Raw genomic sequence first — 14,970 nt, forward strand, 5'->3', positions numbered from 1 at the left:
AAAAAAATGGCATAACCAGTGTGACATCTAAGGACGATAACGCTTGGCTGGACCAGGAATGGCGGGCGGAGAAAAACTCTTGAATGGGAAGACAGAGACCAGATAGTAAAGGATAGTGTTTGAAAAATAAATAAATAAATAAAGCTGATAATTCCTTCTAAGGAGAAAACTAGCTGAAAAATGTCACTTTTGTTGTTACCTTCTTAGCTGTACTCTCCTTAACCACCCAAAAACTTGGAAATAACGGCCCCTTAATTTTTATGCACTACATATTCACTGGATTTTTATTCTTATTTGCAGGGGATTATGTATGCATTCATCACTCATCACACATTCAGTGACCTAATTCTTTAAATTTGGTATGTTTCAATTTCAAGTTTATTTATTTATCATTTTTCACATCTTTTAAGAAATACCCAACAATCAAATGGTGTTTTAAGTATCAAAATGGTGAGAATCGCACCCCAATTAGAAGAATGAAAGAAAAAACCGTCAATCAGTAAGTTAACCCATTTTCTCGAGTGAGTTTTTTCTTGATTGAATTGGGAATTTTAGTTCTTGATTGAATTGTTGTTGTTTTTAGTGGATTGTTGATTGAATGACAATGGAGGGTAGAAGAGAATTTTTAAGGAACAGTGAAAATAATGATGTTGTAGTATCCATGAATGCTCAAATGTCTCCTGATATTACTCCAAAAATAAGCCCCTTTTCAACTCCCCAAAGATATCAAAGAGTCCCAATCCCAAATGAGTTCATAAGAAAGTACACTTCACTAAAAAGCTCCGGTTTATCGAAACCTAAATCGAGACTAGTTGAGCCACCATCGCCTAGAGATGAAACATTAGAGGTTGATAGCGCGAATATAGTAAGTAGTTCAAAATCCCCTCTTAGAAATACACCCAAAGTGTCTCCTAGAGTTGGTGTAGGCACTCCCAAATCACCCTTTTCAACCCAAGGAAAATACGGAAAGGATGAAGAGGAAGTTTACAAATCGGTTATTCTTCAAGAAAATCGAAAATCTCGAAAGAATTTCTTGGTCTTACTAGAATGGATTGTATTGATTAGCTTGATAGGTTTATTGATCAATAGCTTAACTATCCACCAATTGAAGGATATCTCAATATGCGGTTTAGAACTTTGGAAATGGTGTGTTCTTGTAATTGTGATGTTTTGTGGTCGCTTGGTGACCGGATGGTTCATGACCATTGTAATTTACTTGGTGGAACGAAAATTTTTGTTTAAGAAGAAAGCTATATATTTTGCTTATGGACTAAGGAACAGTGTACGCGTTTTCCTTTGGTTAAGTTTTGTACTTATAGCATGGATTTTGTTAGTTATACATCGGAACCATAGAACAAAAAGAACGAAAAAAGTGTTACATTATATAACTATGAGTATTTCGGGGAGTCTAGTAGGGGCTGCAACATGGCTAGTGAAGACGATACTGATTAAAACGTTAGCTTTATCGTTCCATGTTAAGAGGTTCTTTGATCGGATTCAAGAGTCATTGTTGCATCAATATGTTTTGCAAACGCTTTCTGAGCCACCGTGTATGGAGATGACAGAAATTTCAGGCAGATCAAGATATGGTGGTCAGCTGAATTTAGAGCGAAGAACAAAAGGTGACGGAGTAAAAGAAGATGTTATCAACATGGGCAAGCTTCACAATATGAACCGAGAAAAAGTGTCTGGATGGACTATGAAACGGTTGATCAAGGTCATAAGACGAACAAATTTGTCTACGATTTCTATTGCTGCTAACTTTGGGGATGATCATGATATCGGTAAGCAGTATGAAGATATCACTAGTGAATGGGAAGCAAAACTTGCTGCTGTTAAGATCTTCCACAATATTGCTAAACCGGGTTGCAAGTAAGACCATGTAGCATTACGATTGTAAATCATCGTATATGTAATTTGATATCGATATAATGATGTATTGTTTTTGGGGATTTAGGTATATTGAAGAGGAAGATCTGTTGCGTTTCATGAAAACCGATGAGGTGAAGCAAGTGTTTCCTTCGTTCGAGGGGGCTATTGAAACAGGAAGGATCACGAAATCTGCTATGCAGAAATGGGTGGTAAGACACTGAACTATGTCTTTGCACTAGTGTCATCTAAGACGTGATTCTTACTTATCGATTCTTGTTGTAGGTTGATGCTTACCAGGAGCGGAAAATTCTAGCTCTATCGTTAAATGACACAAAAACTGCAGTCGAAGAATTAAATAAAGTTGTTTCAAGCATAGTCTTGATAGAAATTATCATTGTGTGGAATCTTATGATGGAATTCTTAACCCCAAGAATACTTGTCTTCATTTCAGCTCAACTGTTGCTTGCTGTGTTTATGTTTGGCAACTCCGCCAAAACTGTTCTCGAGGCGATTATATTTGTGTTTGTAATGCATCCATTTGATGTGGGTGACCGTTGTGTGATTGATGGTGTTCAGGTAAATCAAAACATGCCTAACACTTCACCTTCTAATGCTATATCTCGGGGTGTTTGGTATTTGGCTTTTATATTGGTTTTTTGGTTGACTTTTGGCTTTTGACTTTTGACTTTTGACTTTTGACTTTTTAGTTGGTCAAACAACCAAAAAAATTATTTCCTAATGGCTTTTAAGTCAGTTGAAAAGCTGGCTTTTAAGCCAAAATAAAAAAACTACTCTAGTTACCTTTTTGTGTCGGCTTGTTGACTTACTTTTTCTCTAATAAACAGCCAACAGTCAATACTTAAATTTACCAAATATCTCCATAAACAGCTGGCTTTTTCAGTTAGTTTAAAAGCCAATAAAAACAGTAACATTTTCAGCTAGTCAAATAAGCCAACAACCAACAACCAATTGCAAACACCCCCTTCATTAACTTTTCATTGATCAGATGAAAATTCCCAGCAGATGGTTGTTGAAGAGATGAACATATTGACGACGATCTTCTTAAGATATGATAACGAAAAGATTACGTATCCAAATTCTGTTCTGGCAACCAAACCCATCAGCAATCTCAATCGAAGCCCAGAAATGAGTGACTCGGTGGAGTTTTCTATCGACTTTTCAACTACAGTCGATACCATTGCTGCTCTAAAGACTAAGATTAAATTGTAATTTCCTTGCACTCTTTATATTCATTTTTTAGGGTTTTGGATTTGAGGTCAATTGCTCATTCCGTATACTTTACTGAACTCAGATACATAGAAAGCAAACCAGAAATATGGCGTCCAAGTCATAGCGTGCAGCTGATAGACATAGTGAACATTAACAACATTAAGATGGCTCTTTACATCACCCACACGATCAATTTTCAGAATATTGGCGAAAAAGGCACCAGAAAGTCTGATCTCGTCTTGGAATTGAAGAAAATATTCGAGGAGTTGGGCATCAAATATGATCTTCTGCCACAGGAAGTGCAAATCAGGTATGTTGATGCACCTGTATGTGCTTCTGTGCCTCGGTTATGATCAATTATTCGACTGCAAGAAGTCATACATCTCATGCTTATGCGACTAGCCTGATCTCTTGGAAGGAATATCAATGTACATGCTCGTATATATGACTCCTTATAGAAATGCCCATGACGATTTGGTGTTTTTAATCCTGAAACAGTGTGAAATTCTTTCTGAAGTACGTTTTGGTGTCGCACCACATTTGTTGCTTGTTTTGTGATTAAGATTTTGACGATTATTAATACCTATTGTGTCGAGATCTTTTTGGTTATTATGAGCGTATTCTGTTGTTAATGGCAACAGAGAATCAGTGAGACGAGATTATGGTAGGAATGTTATAAAGGTATTAGAGAATGTATACACCGTAATTACACAATATTATAGTTAATAACAAATGAGCATCAGTGTAGCAAGTTGAAAGTCTTGACAGCAAACGATTCTTACGAGCCAATAGCAACGACATTATAGAAAGAAATTCCCTAATGGTCTTGCAAATGGGAAAGTGTTCTTCCAAGCAAAGGTCACTCGATAGAGTAAATTGAGCAAAACATAATAGATTATTACAGAGTCAAAATTCTCGTCTGAGCACCTAAGTGTTTGTGCGAGCAAGGGGGTGCTCGTTTGAGCATCTTGCATTTGGCGTCCAGCAGTTTTTGGAACTTCTGGAGTAGATGTTTAGCATACGTCACTTTAGACTAAATATCCCTCTTGGGTTGTTCTTCGCAGTTATTTGTATTCCCCATAAAAGATAAAACGCTAAGATGTGATTTAGAAGAGCATTTTGTGATTCTAAGTATTGTGTACTTGGTTGAGAATCATGGTTAACCTAATGATCAAGGCTTTCCTTTTCATCCTTGGGTTCGATTCTCACAACCTACACGGAGGGTTAATTCTCTCGCCCTTGCCGGTTGGGATTCTCTATCCTATCTCAAATCAAAAAAGTACTGTGAGCTTGGCACTTTGCCCATTAGGGCTACTTTGTCACTCATTACAAGTCCCAAGCCCAATTAACGAAAGATGGTTCGAGACTTTTGACAGGACCGACTGTGAAATTTTAAAAGTCTGGGGCGAAACATAATTATGGGCCCATATTTACTAAATATAGTATTATAGGCCCTAATTATTAAATATTAAAGCATTATTTTTCTAATTTTCTGATGGGTATAGGGTACATGCCTCTCTTGCCCCTTTATAGGGCTAGCCCTAACTTTTGGGTTTGAAGCTTTAGAGAAAGAACATAATTGTCCTTTAGCTTCCAGCCTGAGTACAATATTGTTTAATATTATGAGCAAATGTGTCATCAACTACCTAAAGCTAACATCCTCTCGCTACAATGTTGTTGGAAATGATGGGTAATTTTTAATGGTCTATACTAAATAAACAATTGTAAGATTTAGATTCAACCTTTTATTCAAATAGTAGGATTAACAAGTTGTAATGATTGTATTTACTTAAATATATATTCCAGGGCATCTAAATATTAACTGACGTCATACTTTGATGTGTAAATTGAATTTTTCTGGTATTTAAAGAAGCAACTTCCTACCTGCTTCTATATGGACATATCAACCGCAATTTTCACAACTATCTATCAGCTCAAACTTTTGGTTGAGTTATTTTCTTAAACAAATCATCATGGATTCAAATTTATCCACCTCTTGTTATTTCGAGTAAAGGGATGTGCTGCATTCGCGTTTCTATCCCAAAAGGCTCGTGTAATGAGTTCGTTCCTTAACAACCTTTTAAAATCTACACAAATGGGAATCTTTGGTCAAAACAGTTGGTTCACTCAAGTGTAAGCTTTCAACTTGCAATCTAAGCTTACATCTGATTGTGATTGTCGTGGGATCTTTGCTCCTTTCCTGCATCCCCGAAATTGGTAGCGAAACTCTCTGAATTCGGATGAAGGATAGAAGAGGATCATCTATACAAACAGCAAGCTATGAGGTTGTATTATCTGTTCTTTCTGAAGGAAGCGACAGGTCAAGCGACAGTTTTGGGATCAAAACCGAGAGCAAAGAGCCTAATAACTCTGCCATTGAGTCTTCAAATGGGGAGTATTTTGCTCGAAATACTGATATGCTTCCTGAAGTTCCAAAAGTTAGCCCCGCGTCATATACCAGAAGGCGGCCTGTTATAACTCGAGCCTTTTCGAAATCCAAGTCTAGGTTTGTTGAGCCAACATACCCAAGTGAACCGGATTTAGCTTTTCAAAGTAATCAGGGTGTGTTAAATGCCCTACCGATAGCTAGTATGCCTACACGAAATCCAAAATCTGCACTAGCTAATCAAGAAAGAGATGAAGAGGACGATTTTGAGGATGTCTACATATCCAATAATCTTCGAGCAAATCATGTTCCTCGATATCTTCAGAAAATGAGTGTTGTTAATTTGGCGGAGTTGTTTGTGCTTTTGAGCTTGACGGGTTTGTTATTGTCTAGTTTAATCGACTATGATTTGCAAGAAACCTCTATATGGAATTTAGTACTATGGAAATGGTGTGTTCTCTTCATAGTAACGTTTAGTGGTCGATTGATCACCGAGTGGATCATAGAACTTGTTGTTTGCTTGGTGAAAAGAAGACTAATATTTAAGAAGAAAGTTCGGTATTTCGTGTATGGAGTCAAGAAAAGTGTACAGATTTGTCTATGGTTGAGTTTTGTACTCGTGGCTTGGATTTTATGTGTGATTCGAGGGAGCAACCGATCAAGAAAAACGACTAGAGTGTTGCACTATATCACAGTCGGGATTGCTGGGTGTCTCGTTGGAGCAGGAATATGACTAATAAAGACTTTACTGATCAAGATATTAGCTGTATCATTCCATGTCAAGAGGTTCTTTGATCGAATTCAGGAATCGTTGTTTCATCAGTATGTGCTTCACACGCTTTCTGGACCTCCGTTAATGGAGATAAGGGTAGCTAGATCGAGAAATTGTAGTCAATTGAGTTTAGAGAGGAAAACGAAAGATAAAAGGGTTAAACAAGATGTTATTAATGTGGAGAAACTTCAGAAAATGAACCAGGAAAAAGTCTCTGCTTGGACTATGAAAGGATTGATCAAAGTCACGAGGAGATCGAAGTTATCTACTATCTCCGATACCCTTGATTTAAATGAAGGAGATGAGATCGTTGAGAAGAATAACGAGATCAAGAGTGAACGCGAAGCAAAACTTGCTGCTGTCAAAATCTTCCACAGTGTTGCGAAACCTGGTTATGCGTAAGATTATCCACGTTCTTGTTATGGTCCTTTTTAATCACACGATTCGCTAATCGTCTCGCGAATCGCGAATTGAAAAAAGCGAATTATGATTGATTTTAGGCTATTTGAATCATTTTGAGTGAGTCGCGAATTCAAAAGGCGAACTAACGAGCAAATTATGTTTCTGTCCCCTTTTAGGTTTAATCTTCTACAACTAAGTCCTCATTTTTGCTGATTAGGTTTATTGAAGAGGAAGATCTCTTGCGCTTTATGAAAATCGATGAAGTAAGCCAAGTGTTTCCTCTATTCGATGGAGCCATCGAAACAGGAAAGATCACGAAATCATCCCTAAACAAGTGGGTGGTAAGAGAAAATCGCTTAAACTGATGGTCGAGGCCCATAATATGTTATATATTATATGACATATTTATATTTTCCGGTGTTAGGTTAATGCGTACATGGAGAGAAAATCACTTGCTCATTCATTAAATGATACGAAAACAGTTGTGGACGAGTTGAATAGCTTAGCTTCGGTTTTGGTGACGATTGTTATAGTTATTGTGTGGAATCTCATGATGGGATTTTTGACGACCAAAATACTAGTCTTTCTCACATCACAGCTCCTGCTCTTAGCATTCGTGTTTGGAAATAGCGTCAAGACCATATTCGAGGCTATCATATTCATCTTTGTAATGCATCCATTTGATGTGGGTGATCGTTGTGTTATTGATGGCGTTCAGGTAATCAGAAACTGTCAAACTTCGTCAAGATTTTTCTTGAAGTGAAATAGCAGAATTTGTTCATTAATCAAATAGACGTTTACTGGCAGATGGTCGTTGAAGAGATGAACATCTTAACCACGATCTTTTTGAGATATGATAATGAAAAACTTAGTTATCCGAATTCTGTTTTGGCAACCAAACCTATCAGCAATTTCTATCGAAGCCCAGAAATGATCGACTCTGTGGAATTTGCAATCGATTTTGCTACTAAAGTAGAGCACATCGCTAGTCTAAAGGAAAAAATCAAATCGTAAGCATCTGCCTTTTTCGTGCTTTTTGCTGAATCCAACTTACTAACGCGCTAATTTAACATAGTTTTCTTGGTTTAGGTATATAGAAAGTAAACCGCAGCACTGGCGACCAAGTCATAGTGTGCAATTGAAAGAAATTGTGGACATGAACAAGATAGTTATGATACTCTATGTTACGCACACTATCAACTTTCAAAATATCGTAGAGAAAGGCAACAGAAGATCCGATCTTGGCTTGGAACTGAAAAAGATTTTCGAGGAGCTAGGAATCAAATATCATCTTCTACCACAGGACATTCATGTTAAGTACGTAGGATCACTTGCTGCTGCTGCCATTGCTCAGAGCTAACATATATTGTTTGCTGTCGAGATTATTGGTTCGTGTAGTTTGTGCATGCTAGTTTTCCATGGTTTGGAGCATTCATACAAGCGTGATTGTGAACAGATAATAAATTTTTTAAGAGTGAAATCCTTGGTCTTTTTTCTTTTTTGCTATCTAATGGTTTGGAATGTACTGGCCATGGAGCTGGTCACTGGCTTTGTGCTGAAGTATACAAGTATTTGTAAATGTTCAAAGCAATTGTTGGTTGCTTCTCTGAACACCAAACATTGTCAATGCCGATCTTGTTAGTTTCTAGCTTTCTATGTTGTTTTGTTGTTTGGTTGCTGTCATTAGGATCGGACAGTGATTATCTTAGCTGCACTCACCTTGAGCAGGCTAGTAGCTACGCTTGAACTAGCTTGGTTAGCTTTTGAATTGATCGTGAGTTTCAAAATACGCTAAAGAACACTTTTCACGGCAAGGCAGATTTCTATCTATCTGATAGCACACAAGCTAAGCAAAAGCCAAGCTGAATGTTGTGCCCTATAGGTGAGCTGATATTGAACCAACTAGACCTGACCAATTATGCACTAATTTAAAATTAACAAAGTCCGCTGAGCTACTCGGCTCATTACATCTCCGGTATAGAAAAAATTTACCATACATAATACGAGTAGGCCACATTGTTGTGGCAAAACCTTGGCAAGAGTCATACATACAAACAGCACTAAGCTAAATTGAGGCTTTTTCAGACAGCAATAAAGAATAATGAAAATCCTAGTCTTTTGCTTCAATAGACCAGTAAAAATGGAAAAGAGAAACTGTGAATTTTGAAACCACATCAACATCTACAAGCATGCGTACTGATGCCTTCATTGACCAATGTAAAATGATTCCCTGTCGGCACGCGTTTCTTAATATTACGCGCAGGTAAATTTAATCTCTTACATAACATATACTGTAATATACCCATGTGATAAATTTCACTAGCCAATATCAGAACCCTTCTAGTAAGCATTCAACGCTTACGGTGCTTTGTGATTGTATCCAGCAAATGCCTACTCTCAGCCACATAGTCTATTTTATCCGCTCTCACAACAGTTGTCTTTACTCTCTGCTCTTCACCATAAGTTTCCTCTTTTATTTTTAGCTTGAAAAGGAATGGAACAAAGATCTTGCTACGAATTATCTCAGCAAATCTGTCATCTTGCTCTTCAGATTTTAACTTGTACAGCTCATTAGCTGGACAGCCCAAGATCTCTTCCCCAGTTTCTTGAAATGCGGTTACCCAAACCACTCCCGAATGATCCTGAATCTGTGCTTGAAGCAAGTAGCGATAATCACACTCTTCAAATTCTTGATTGCACCGATCACAGACCCATCTTGCATTACCCGACTTTGTGACTTTTTTATTGCACCGTCTGTCTCCAATCATCAAGGGGCATGCAGTGTAACAGAAATTATCTGTTTTGATAAAAGCGATAGTAGCCTTGACAGTAACCCAGTCTGGTTTCTCAGACCTCCCAAGACCCTCATCCTTGATCTGGGAAATAGTTTTGCGTCTCTCATTCTTTCCACCGAGAGGCATAACATCTTTTGAGATAGACTGAGCAGCACAATCCTTTCCCCCTCGCTGAAACCACTCAGTCAATTTGTGAGCTTCGGGAATATCGGGATTGACAAAGAGCTGAGTTGAAGAAATCGTACCAACGGATTTCCCACTAAAATCATTGACCTTTGCAGCCTTTACAGCAATGACAGGAAAGTACCCTGACTCAAACATCTCTTGCAGGTCCTGACCTTCCCGGTTGCAGAAATCACCCCATAGGGTTAGCTCAATGCTTCTGCCAGACATATCTTTCAGATTTATAATCCTTCTCTGTGTTTCCATCCCATTCTTCCTCAATATGGGAACTGAAGGATTAACTGCTATTACAATACCAATCATATCTAAAATGGAATTGTTTTCAGCACTCTCAATTTCGCTGATAGGTCGGAAGCTGAACTGCTGCCTGGGTATCGAAACATCTTCATCTGGGCAAAGGTCAACAGTAGAAGTTGATTCCAGAAAAATCTCCCACTCGTTTTTCAAATGGTTGAAATTCCTCTGTGCAGGCTTTAAGGTACCCTTTGAGATCATATAAACCTTTGAAACCTCAATCACATCATAAAAGCGGTCAACAACAGCATTAAAGCATGTAACGCGAATCTCTCCACCATCTGAATCAAGGAGATCAAACGAAAACACCTTTCCATCACCTTTAGCATTGTTATAACGCCGAAGATCGCCTTTAGCTGTTACTCTTGCTTTGATAGCCCAGCGTCCCTGATAAGGATTAAGTGCATTAATTGGAAGTATACGTGCAGGAGCATCATTCTTCACAACAGAACCATGATTTCTATAATTTGGAGGTGGCTGGTATGCAGGCTGAACAGTGGGTCGGAAATTGCGCTCATTGTAACTATTACTTGCTGCAGCTACTTGTACATTGATTCCTCTGGCTATATTACCAGCATTATTGTTTGAATATACATTTCCTGCGGCAGATTCACTTGCAATGGGTATTGGTGGATTCCCGATGATCTCACACTCAGGTATGATGGTTTCCAAGTTGATGATGACAATAATCCTGCAGAAAATATGCCTCAAATTTAGTTTCAGGACAATGTGATGCATGTAGTTGTACCATATTTGACTTTGAAATGAAAAGTTAACAATATGCTAGTCAAGTTCAATCACACATGCTGATGTTGGTTTAGAAAACTTACACACAAGCCATAAGATATCAAAAGAATGCCAATATTTTACGTACACCTACCTACAAGTATCACTATTACAATTAAGGCTTTAGCATTTTTTTACCTACAAGTATAACTGATCTTCCTACTACTACGACGACAATACATGTGTTTCACTGAGTCAACTATACACCAACTGAGAATATTGATGGAACTTAATGCATTTTTCCGTTCCTTATTTCTATTGATGAAACTTAATGCAGTTCTTCAAAATTTGATTTCCAAACCAAAAGAGACATTGTATCGGAATTAAAAAAAATAACACGAAAAAGGTCTCACACAATTTGCAAAAGTTCATATTTCATCACCAAGAATATCATTCCAAGACGAAGTGAGTTCAGAAACCAAGTTGAAGAGGAATCACTAGACTTAATGCATTTCTCAATCGACCACTGCGCATTTTCACTTTACTTCTCCTCTCCAATAAGAGGAAATGGCCTCTCAGTTGTTCCGGCTTCTCATCCATGAACAGAAAATTATGTTAACTCCAGTTTAGCAAGGTATCAAAACCTTCATCTTCACGCCAAGGAACATAATATATTAATATCTCATTGTCTTAAGACAAAATATTTCACCACTCCACCGATTTTTCCAACAGACCAACAATTCACTTTACGCAGCAATCATCTTGAGCTTTCATGAACAAACAGTCCATAACTTGTACCTCCTTGTATAGAGTATTAGTAGCTAAATAAATGCTGATAAAAATTCCAAATCTAGTGCCGGCTTGAGTTCAATTAGAAGTCTAATAACAAGTTTTGATCATGATCCAGTAAACCGAAATGTTAAACAACTAACATTTTCAAGCCAAAGTTCTTTCTCTCCCTCCAAAATTAACGAAAATTGGTCAGACATCAAAAGCATAACAATCTTAAAAAAAAAATTGTAAATCTAACGCCAATTTTCATTTCATAATTTATAACATTTCTAATCTCAATCAAGTTTAGCTGAAAGAATTGCTCCAATTTTTACACATATAATGATTAATGCCAATAACAAATGTAGTATAATGCCGCGAAAATTCTGAAAAACTCCACAAAAAAAGGAAGTTATAAATCGAAACATACTTGCGATTTTGGACGTCGCTACAGATATATTCAATCAATTGAATAACGGAACCTGGACGAACATCGGCAGACTTAACAAGATGATTGAGCTGAATTGCAATCATGGCTTGGTGAGACGAGCTGCCATCCGATAAGAGAAGACGATAACGTTCCTGATTAGACTTCGAATTAATGAGTTTAATATCCAAAACCTGAACCAGAGGTTTAAAGTTGATGTCGCCATCAAGTATAGCTGCAATCGCATTTCGCGTCAGATTCACCGGCATATTTCTGGTTTTTCGATTTAATCTTTACAAAAAAGAATCAGTTGAAGAGAGATTAATAATTAATGGAGGAAATGAGCGAATTATGAATCTGACGAACGAATGAATGAATTTGGAATTGTTGAAGGAATGGAATGTAGAAATGGCAGTTTGACGAATTGAAATAATGTTGATGGTTAGGGTTTTAAATGTCGGGTAATGTAAAATAAAAGGCGGGGTGGAGGCGGGATTTATAGAACCGACTTATGTTAATTAACCGAACCAAATGAAAATGGCTCGGTTCGGGATGGCTCAAATAAAAATAAAACTAGCTCAAATTCTCATTGAGATAAAACTGATTTTTGTAAAATAAATTTCTTAGAGTATATAAAATATCTTATAACTTAATTACTTGCATATATTAAATATTATTAGACTATTGACAATTATAAATCTATAGACTATAGTGAGATACTCTTGTGAGAAATCATTTTTCATTAAGATAATCTCAAACAAGGAATTTATATTTTCATAATATGTATAAGATGTGCTATTTAATCTAACTATGGGGTGCGTCTCATTGTAAAATCGTCTTAAAGTACATCACAAAAACTTGTATGCCGCCGCCTCACGCGTGCAACCAAAAAATTTTTACACTTGTCAAATTGAAGCCTTAAAACATCCATTTCAAGACTTAAAAAGTCAAATTTAACACTTACAACCCCCACTCCAAGCCTCAATCTTCCTTCTCCAAAGGCTTAATTTGATTTTTTAGCTATCGACTTCAACCCTTAAAACACTTATTTTACCACTTAAAATGTCCATTCTAACTCTTAAAACCCTTACTCCAACCCTTAATTTTATATTTAATCTACCTACTTCAACTGTAAAATATTTATGTCAAGACTTAAAATGTCTATTCTAATAGTTTAAAGTTTGTCAAATTCAATACTTAAAATGCCTATTTTAAGGTCTAAAATATTCAATTCACGCTTTAAAATGACAACATTAAAATTATAGACTGACCCTGTGAGTAGTCGCACGTATGCGGCCGTCTCACAGGAGATTTGCTGAAAGAACATTTTGTGATCTATAGTAATGTGTCATGATTCAAGGAAAAAAGTAATAATAAAGGCTCATTTAAGGTCCGTATAAAATCTGTTTTAAGTCTAGTCCATTTAAAACATTTTTTTTTTGAAAATTTGAATAAAATAAGATGTTATATAACTTAATTTCAAAAATAAGCTTCGTGAAAACTTAATTCTCAAAATAAGCGTCCGTACATCCAAACCTAGCCTTGGAGTAAGTCGTTGTTACTAATAGTGACTTACAAAAAATTTATATATATATATATATATATATATATATATATATATATATATATATATATATATATATATATATATATATATATATAAATATATATATATATATATATATAAATAATATATATATATATATATATATATATATATAAATAATATATATATATATATATATATATATATATATATATATATATATATATATATATATATATATATATATATATATATATATATAAGTCGTTGTTGTAACAGCGGCTTAATGCGTTTTAAGTTTCCAGTTCTCAGTTACTTCCTCATTCCAATCTACGAGATTAAGGAGTTGACCAGTTAACTTTAAAGTCGGTTTTACTAACAGCGACTTAAGGAGTTGACTGGTCAACTCCCTAAGTCACTGTTAGTAACAGCGACTTATGGCTTTTATTTTATTTATTTATTTTTTTTTGTCTTTCGCTGTTAGTAACAGCGATTTACTCCAAGGCTAGGTTTGGATGTACGGACGCTTATTTTGGGAATTAAGTTTTCTCGAAGCTTATTTTTGAAATTAAATTGTTAAATAATCTTATTTTATTTAAATTTTCTTCTTTTTTAAGGGTTGAATTTGGCCCCAATGGGCCTCCGGTCAATTGCACAGCACCAGTAGTGACTACTGAAGATTAAGGGTCATAACTCTACTTAATGTTAATCTTTTTTCAATTTTTTATGGTCTGATAACAAGTAATTGAAATAAAATAAAAGTATTTAAAAAATATTTAAAGCCCTTAATTTAAAAGATTATATGTGCAGTCCAACACCTTGATTGTTTTATATACAATAGATTGGATTATGTTGGATTTGCACTCGATTTATTTACGTTGAGTGTATTTATATTAGATTGAGACCAATTCAATAGTAGGTTTAATGATATTAAGTTCAAACAATTGTGAGTCACAAAACTATAAGGTTAGGTCATTTAAGAGTTAGGTTGATGTTAGGTTGGAAATGTTCTAGGTTGGATTGGTATTAGGATTGATTGTAATCGCGAGTATCTTAGCTTTAATTTGAATTGTGTTTGATACATATTGATTAAAGTTGAATTCGGACCAAGAATATGTTGGATGCAAGTTATATTAATTAAAATTTTAAGATCATTTAAAAAATTGATGTGGTTTCGATGAAATAATTCTTGTTTGAATTTTATTTAAATATATATCATACAATTATGTAAATTTATAATAGATATATGAAAAAAATATTGAGATTTTTTAATAAAAATAGAGGTCCAATATTATTGTTTTGCCAAAAGCCTAAAAATGTCAAAAACAATCCTAAATAAGCATATTTTTAATTTAAAACAATGTTATCCTCATATATCATAGTAAGAACTTGATCTACATTAACGATAGCCTACCAACACAACTCCTACTAGATTCCTCCAACTTTTTGGGGAATATTTACCTAGGGATCAAAAGGTATTCGGCTAAAAGTTACAAATCAAACGAATTCAAACTGAATAAGAAATATGATATGGACTTTTTATAAATTGTTTTGGGATTGAAATTT

At 35.6% G+C, this 14,970-nt stretch overlaps 2 protein-coding genes and 1 pseudogene across 3 annotated transcripts; 2 read left to right on the top strand and 1 right to left on the bottom strand.

Annotated features, from left to right (window-relative positions):
- Nucleotides 1–3,850, top strand: LOC130814726 (mechanosensitive ion channel protein 10-like). Of its 2 annotated transcripts, XM_057680890.1 has the most exons (6): nucleotides 19–209; nucleotides 301–1,872; nucleotides 1,958–2,081; nucleotides 2,155–2,448; nucleotides 2,896–3,098; nucleotides 3,185–3,850. In XM_057680890.1, the coding sequence occupies exons 2-6, from the start codon at nucleotides 599–601 to the stop codon at nucleotides 3,453–3,455; spliced, it is 2,166 nt and encodes a 721-aa protein (XP_057536873.1). In that variant the 5' UTR covers nucleotides 19–209; nucleotides 301–598; the 3' UTR covers nucleotides 3,456–3,850. The 2 variants fall into 2 exon arrangements, with proteins under 2 accessions (XP_057536874.1, XP_057536873.1); XM_057680891.1 differs by having other exon boundaries at nucleotides 1–1,872.
- A 137-nt stretch (nucleotides 3,851–3,987) lies between these two features.
- On the top strand, nucleotides 3,988–8,580 carry LOC130814725 (mechanosensitive ion channel protein 10-like; annotated as a pseudogene).
- Nucleotides 8,528–12,382, bottom strand: LOC130814727 (replication protein A 70 kDa DNA-binding subunit A). The gene is made up of 2 exons (XM_057680892.1): nucleotides 11,862–12,382; nucleotides 8,528–10,625 (listed from the first exon to the last, which is right to left on the bottom strand). The coding sequence occupies exons 1-2, from the start codon at nucleotides 12,125–12,127 to the stop codon at nucleotides 9,014–9,016; spliced, it is 1,878 nt and encodes a 625-aa protein (XP_057536875.1). The 5' UTR covers nucleotides 12,128–12,382; the 3' UTR covers nucleotides 8,528–9,013.
- Between the last annotated feature and the right edge of the window lie 2,588 nt (nucleotides 12,383–14,970).

The sequence above is a fragment of the Amaranthus tricolor genome, chromosome 6 (genome assembly GCF_026212465.1).
Source record: "Amaranthus tricolor cultivar Red isolate AtriRed21 chromosome 6, ASM2621246v1, whole genome shotgun sequence".
NCBI classification, from domain to species: Eukaryota; Viridiplantae; Streptophyta; class Magnoliopsida; order Caryophyllales; family Amaranthaceae; genus Amaranthus; species Amaranthus tricolor.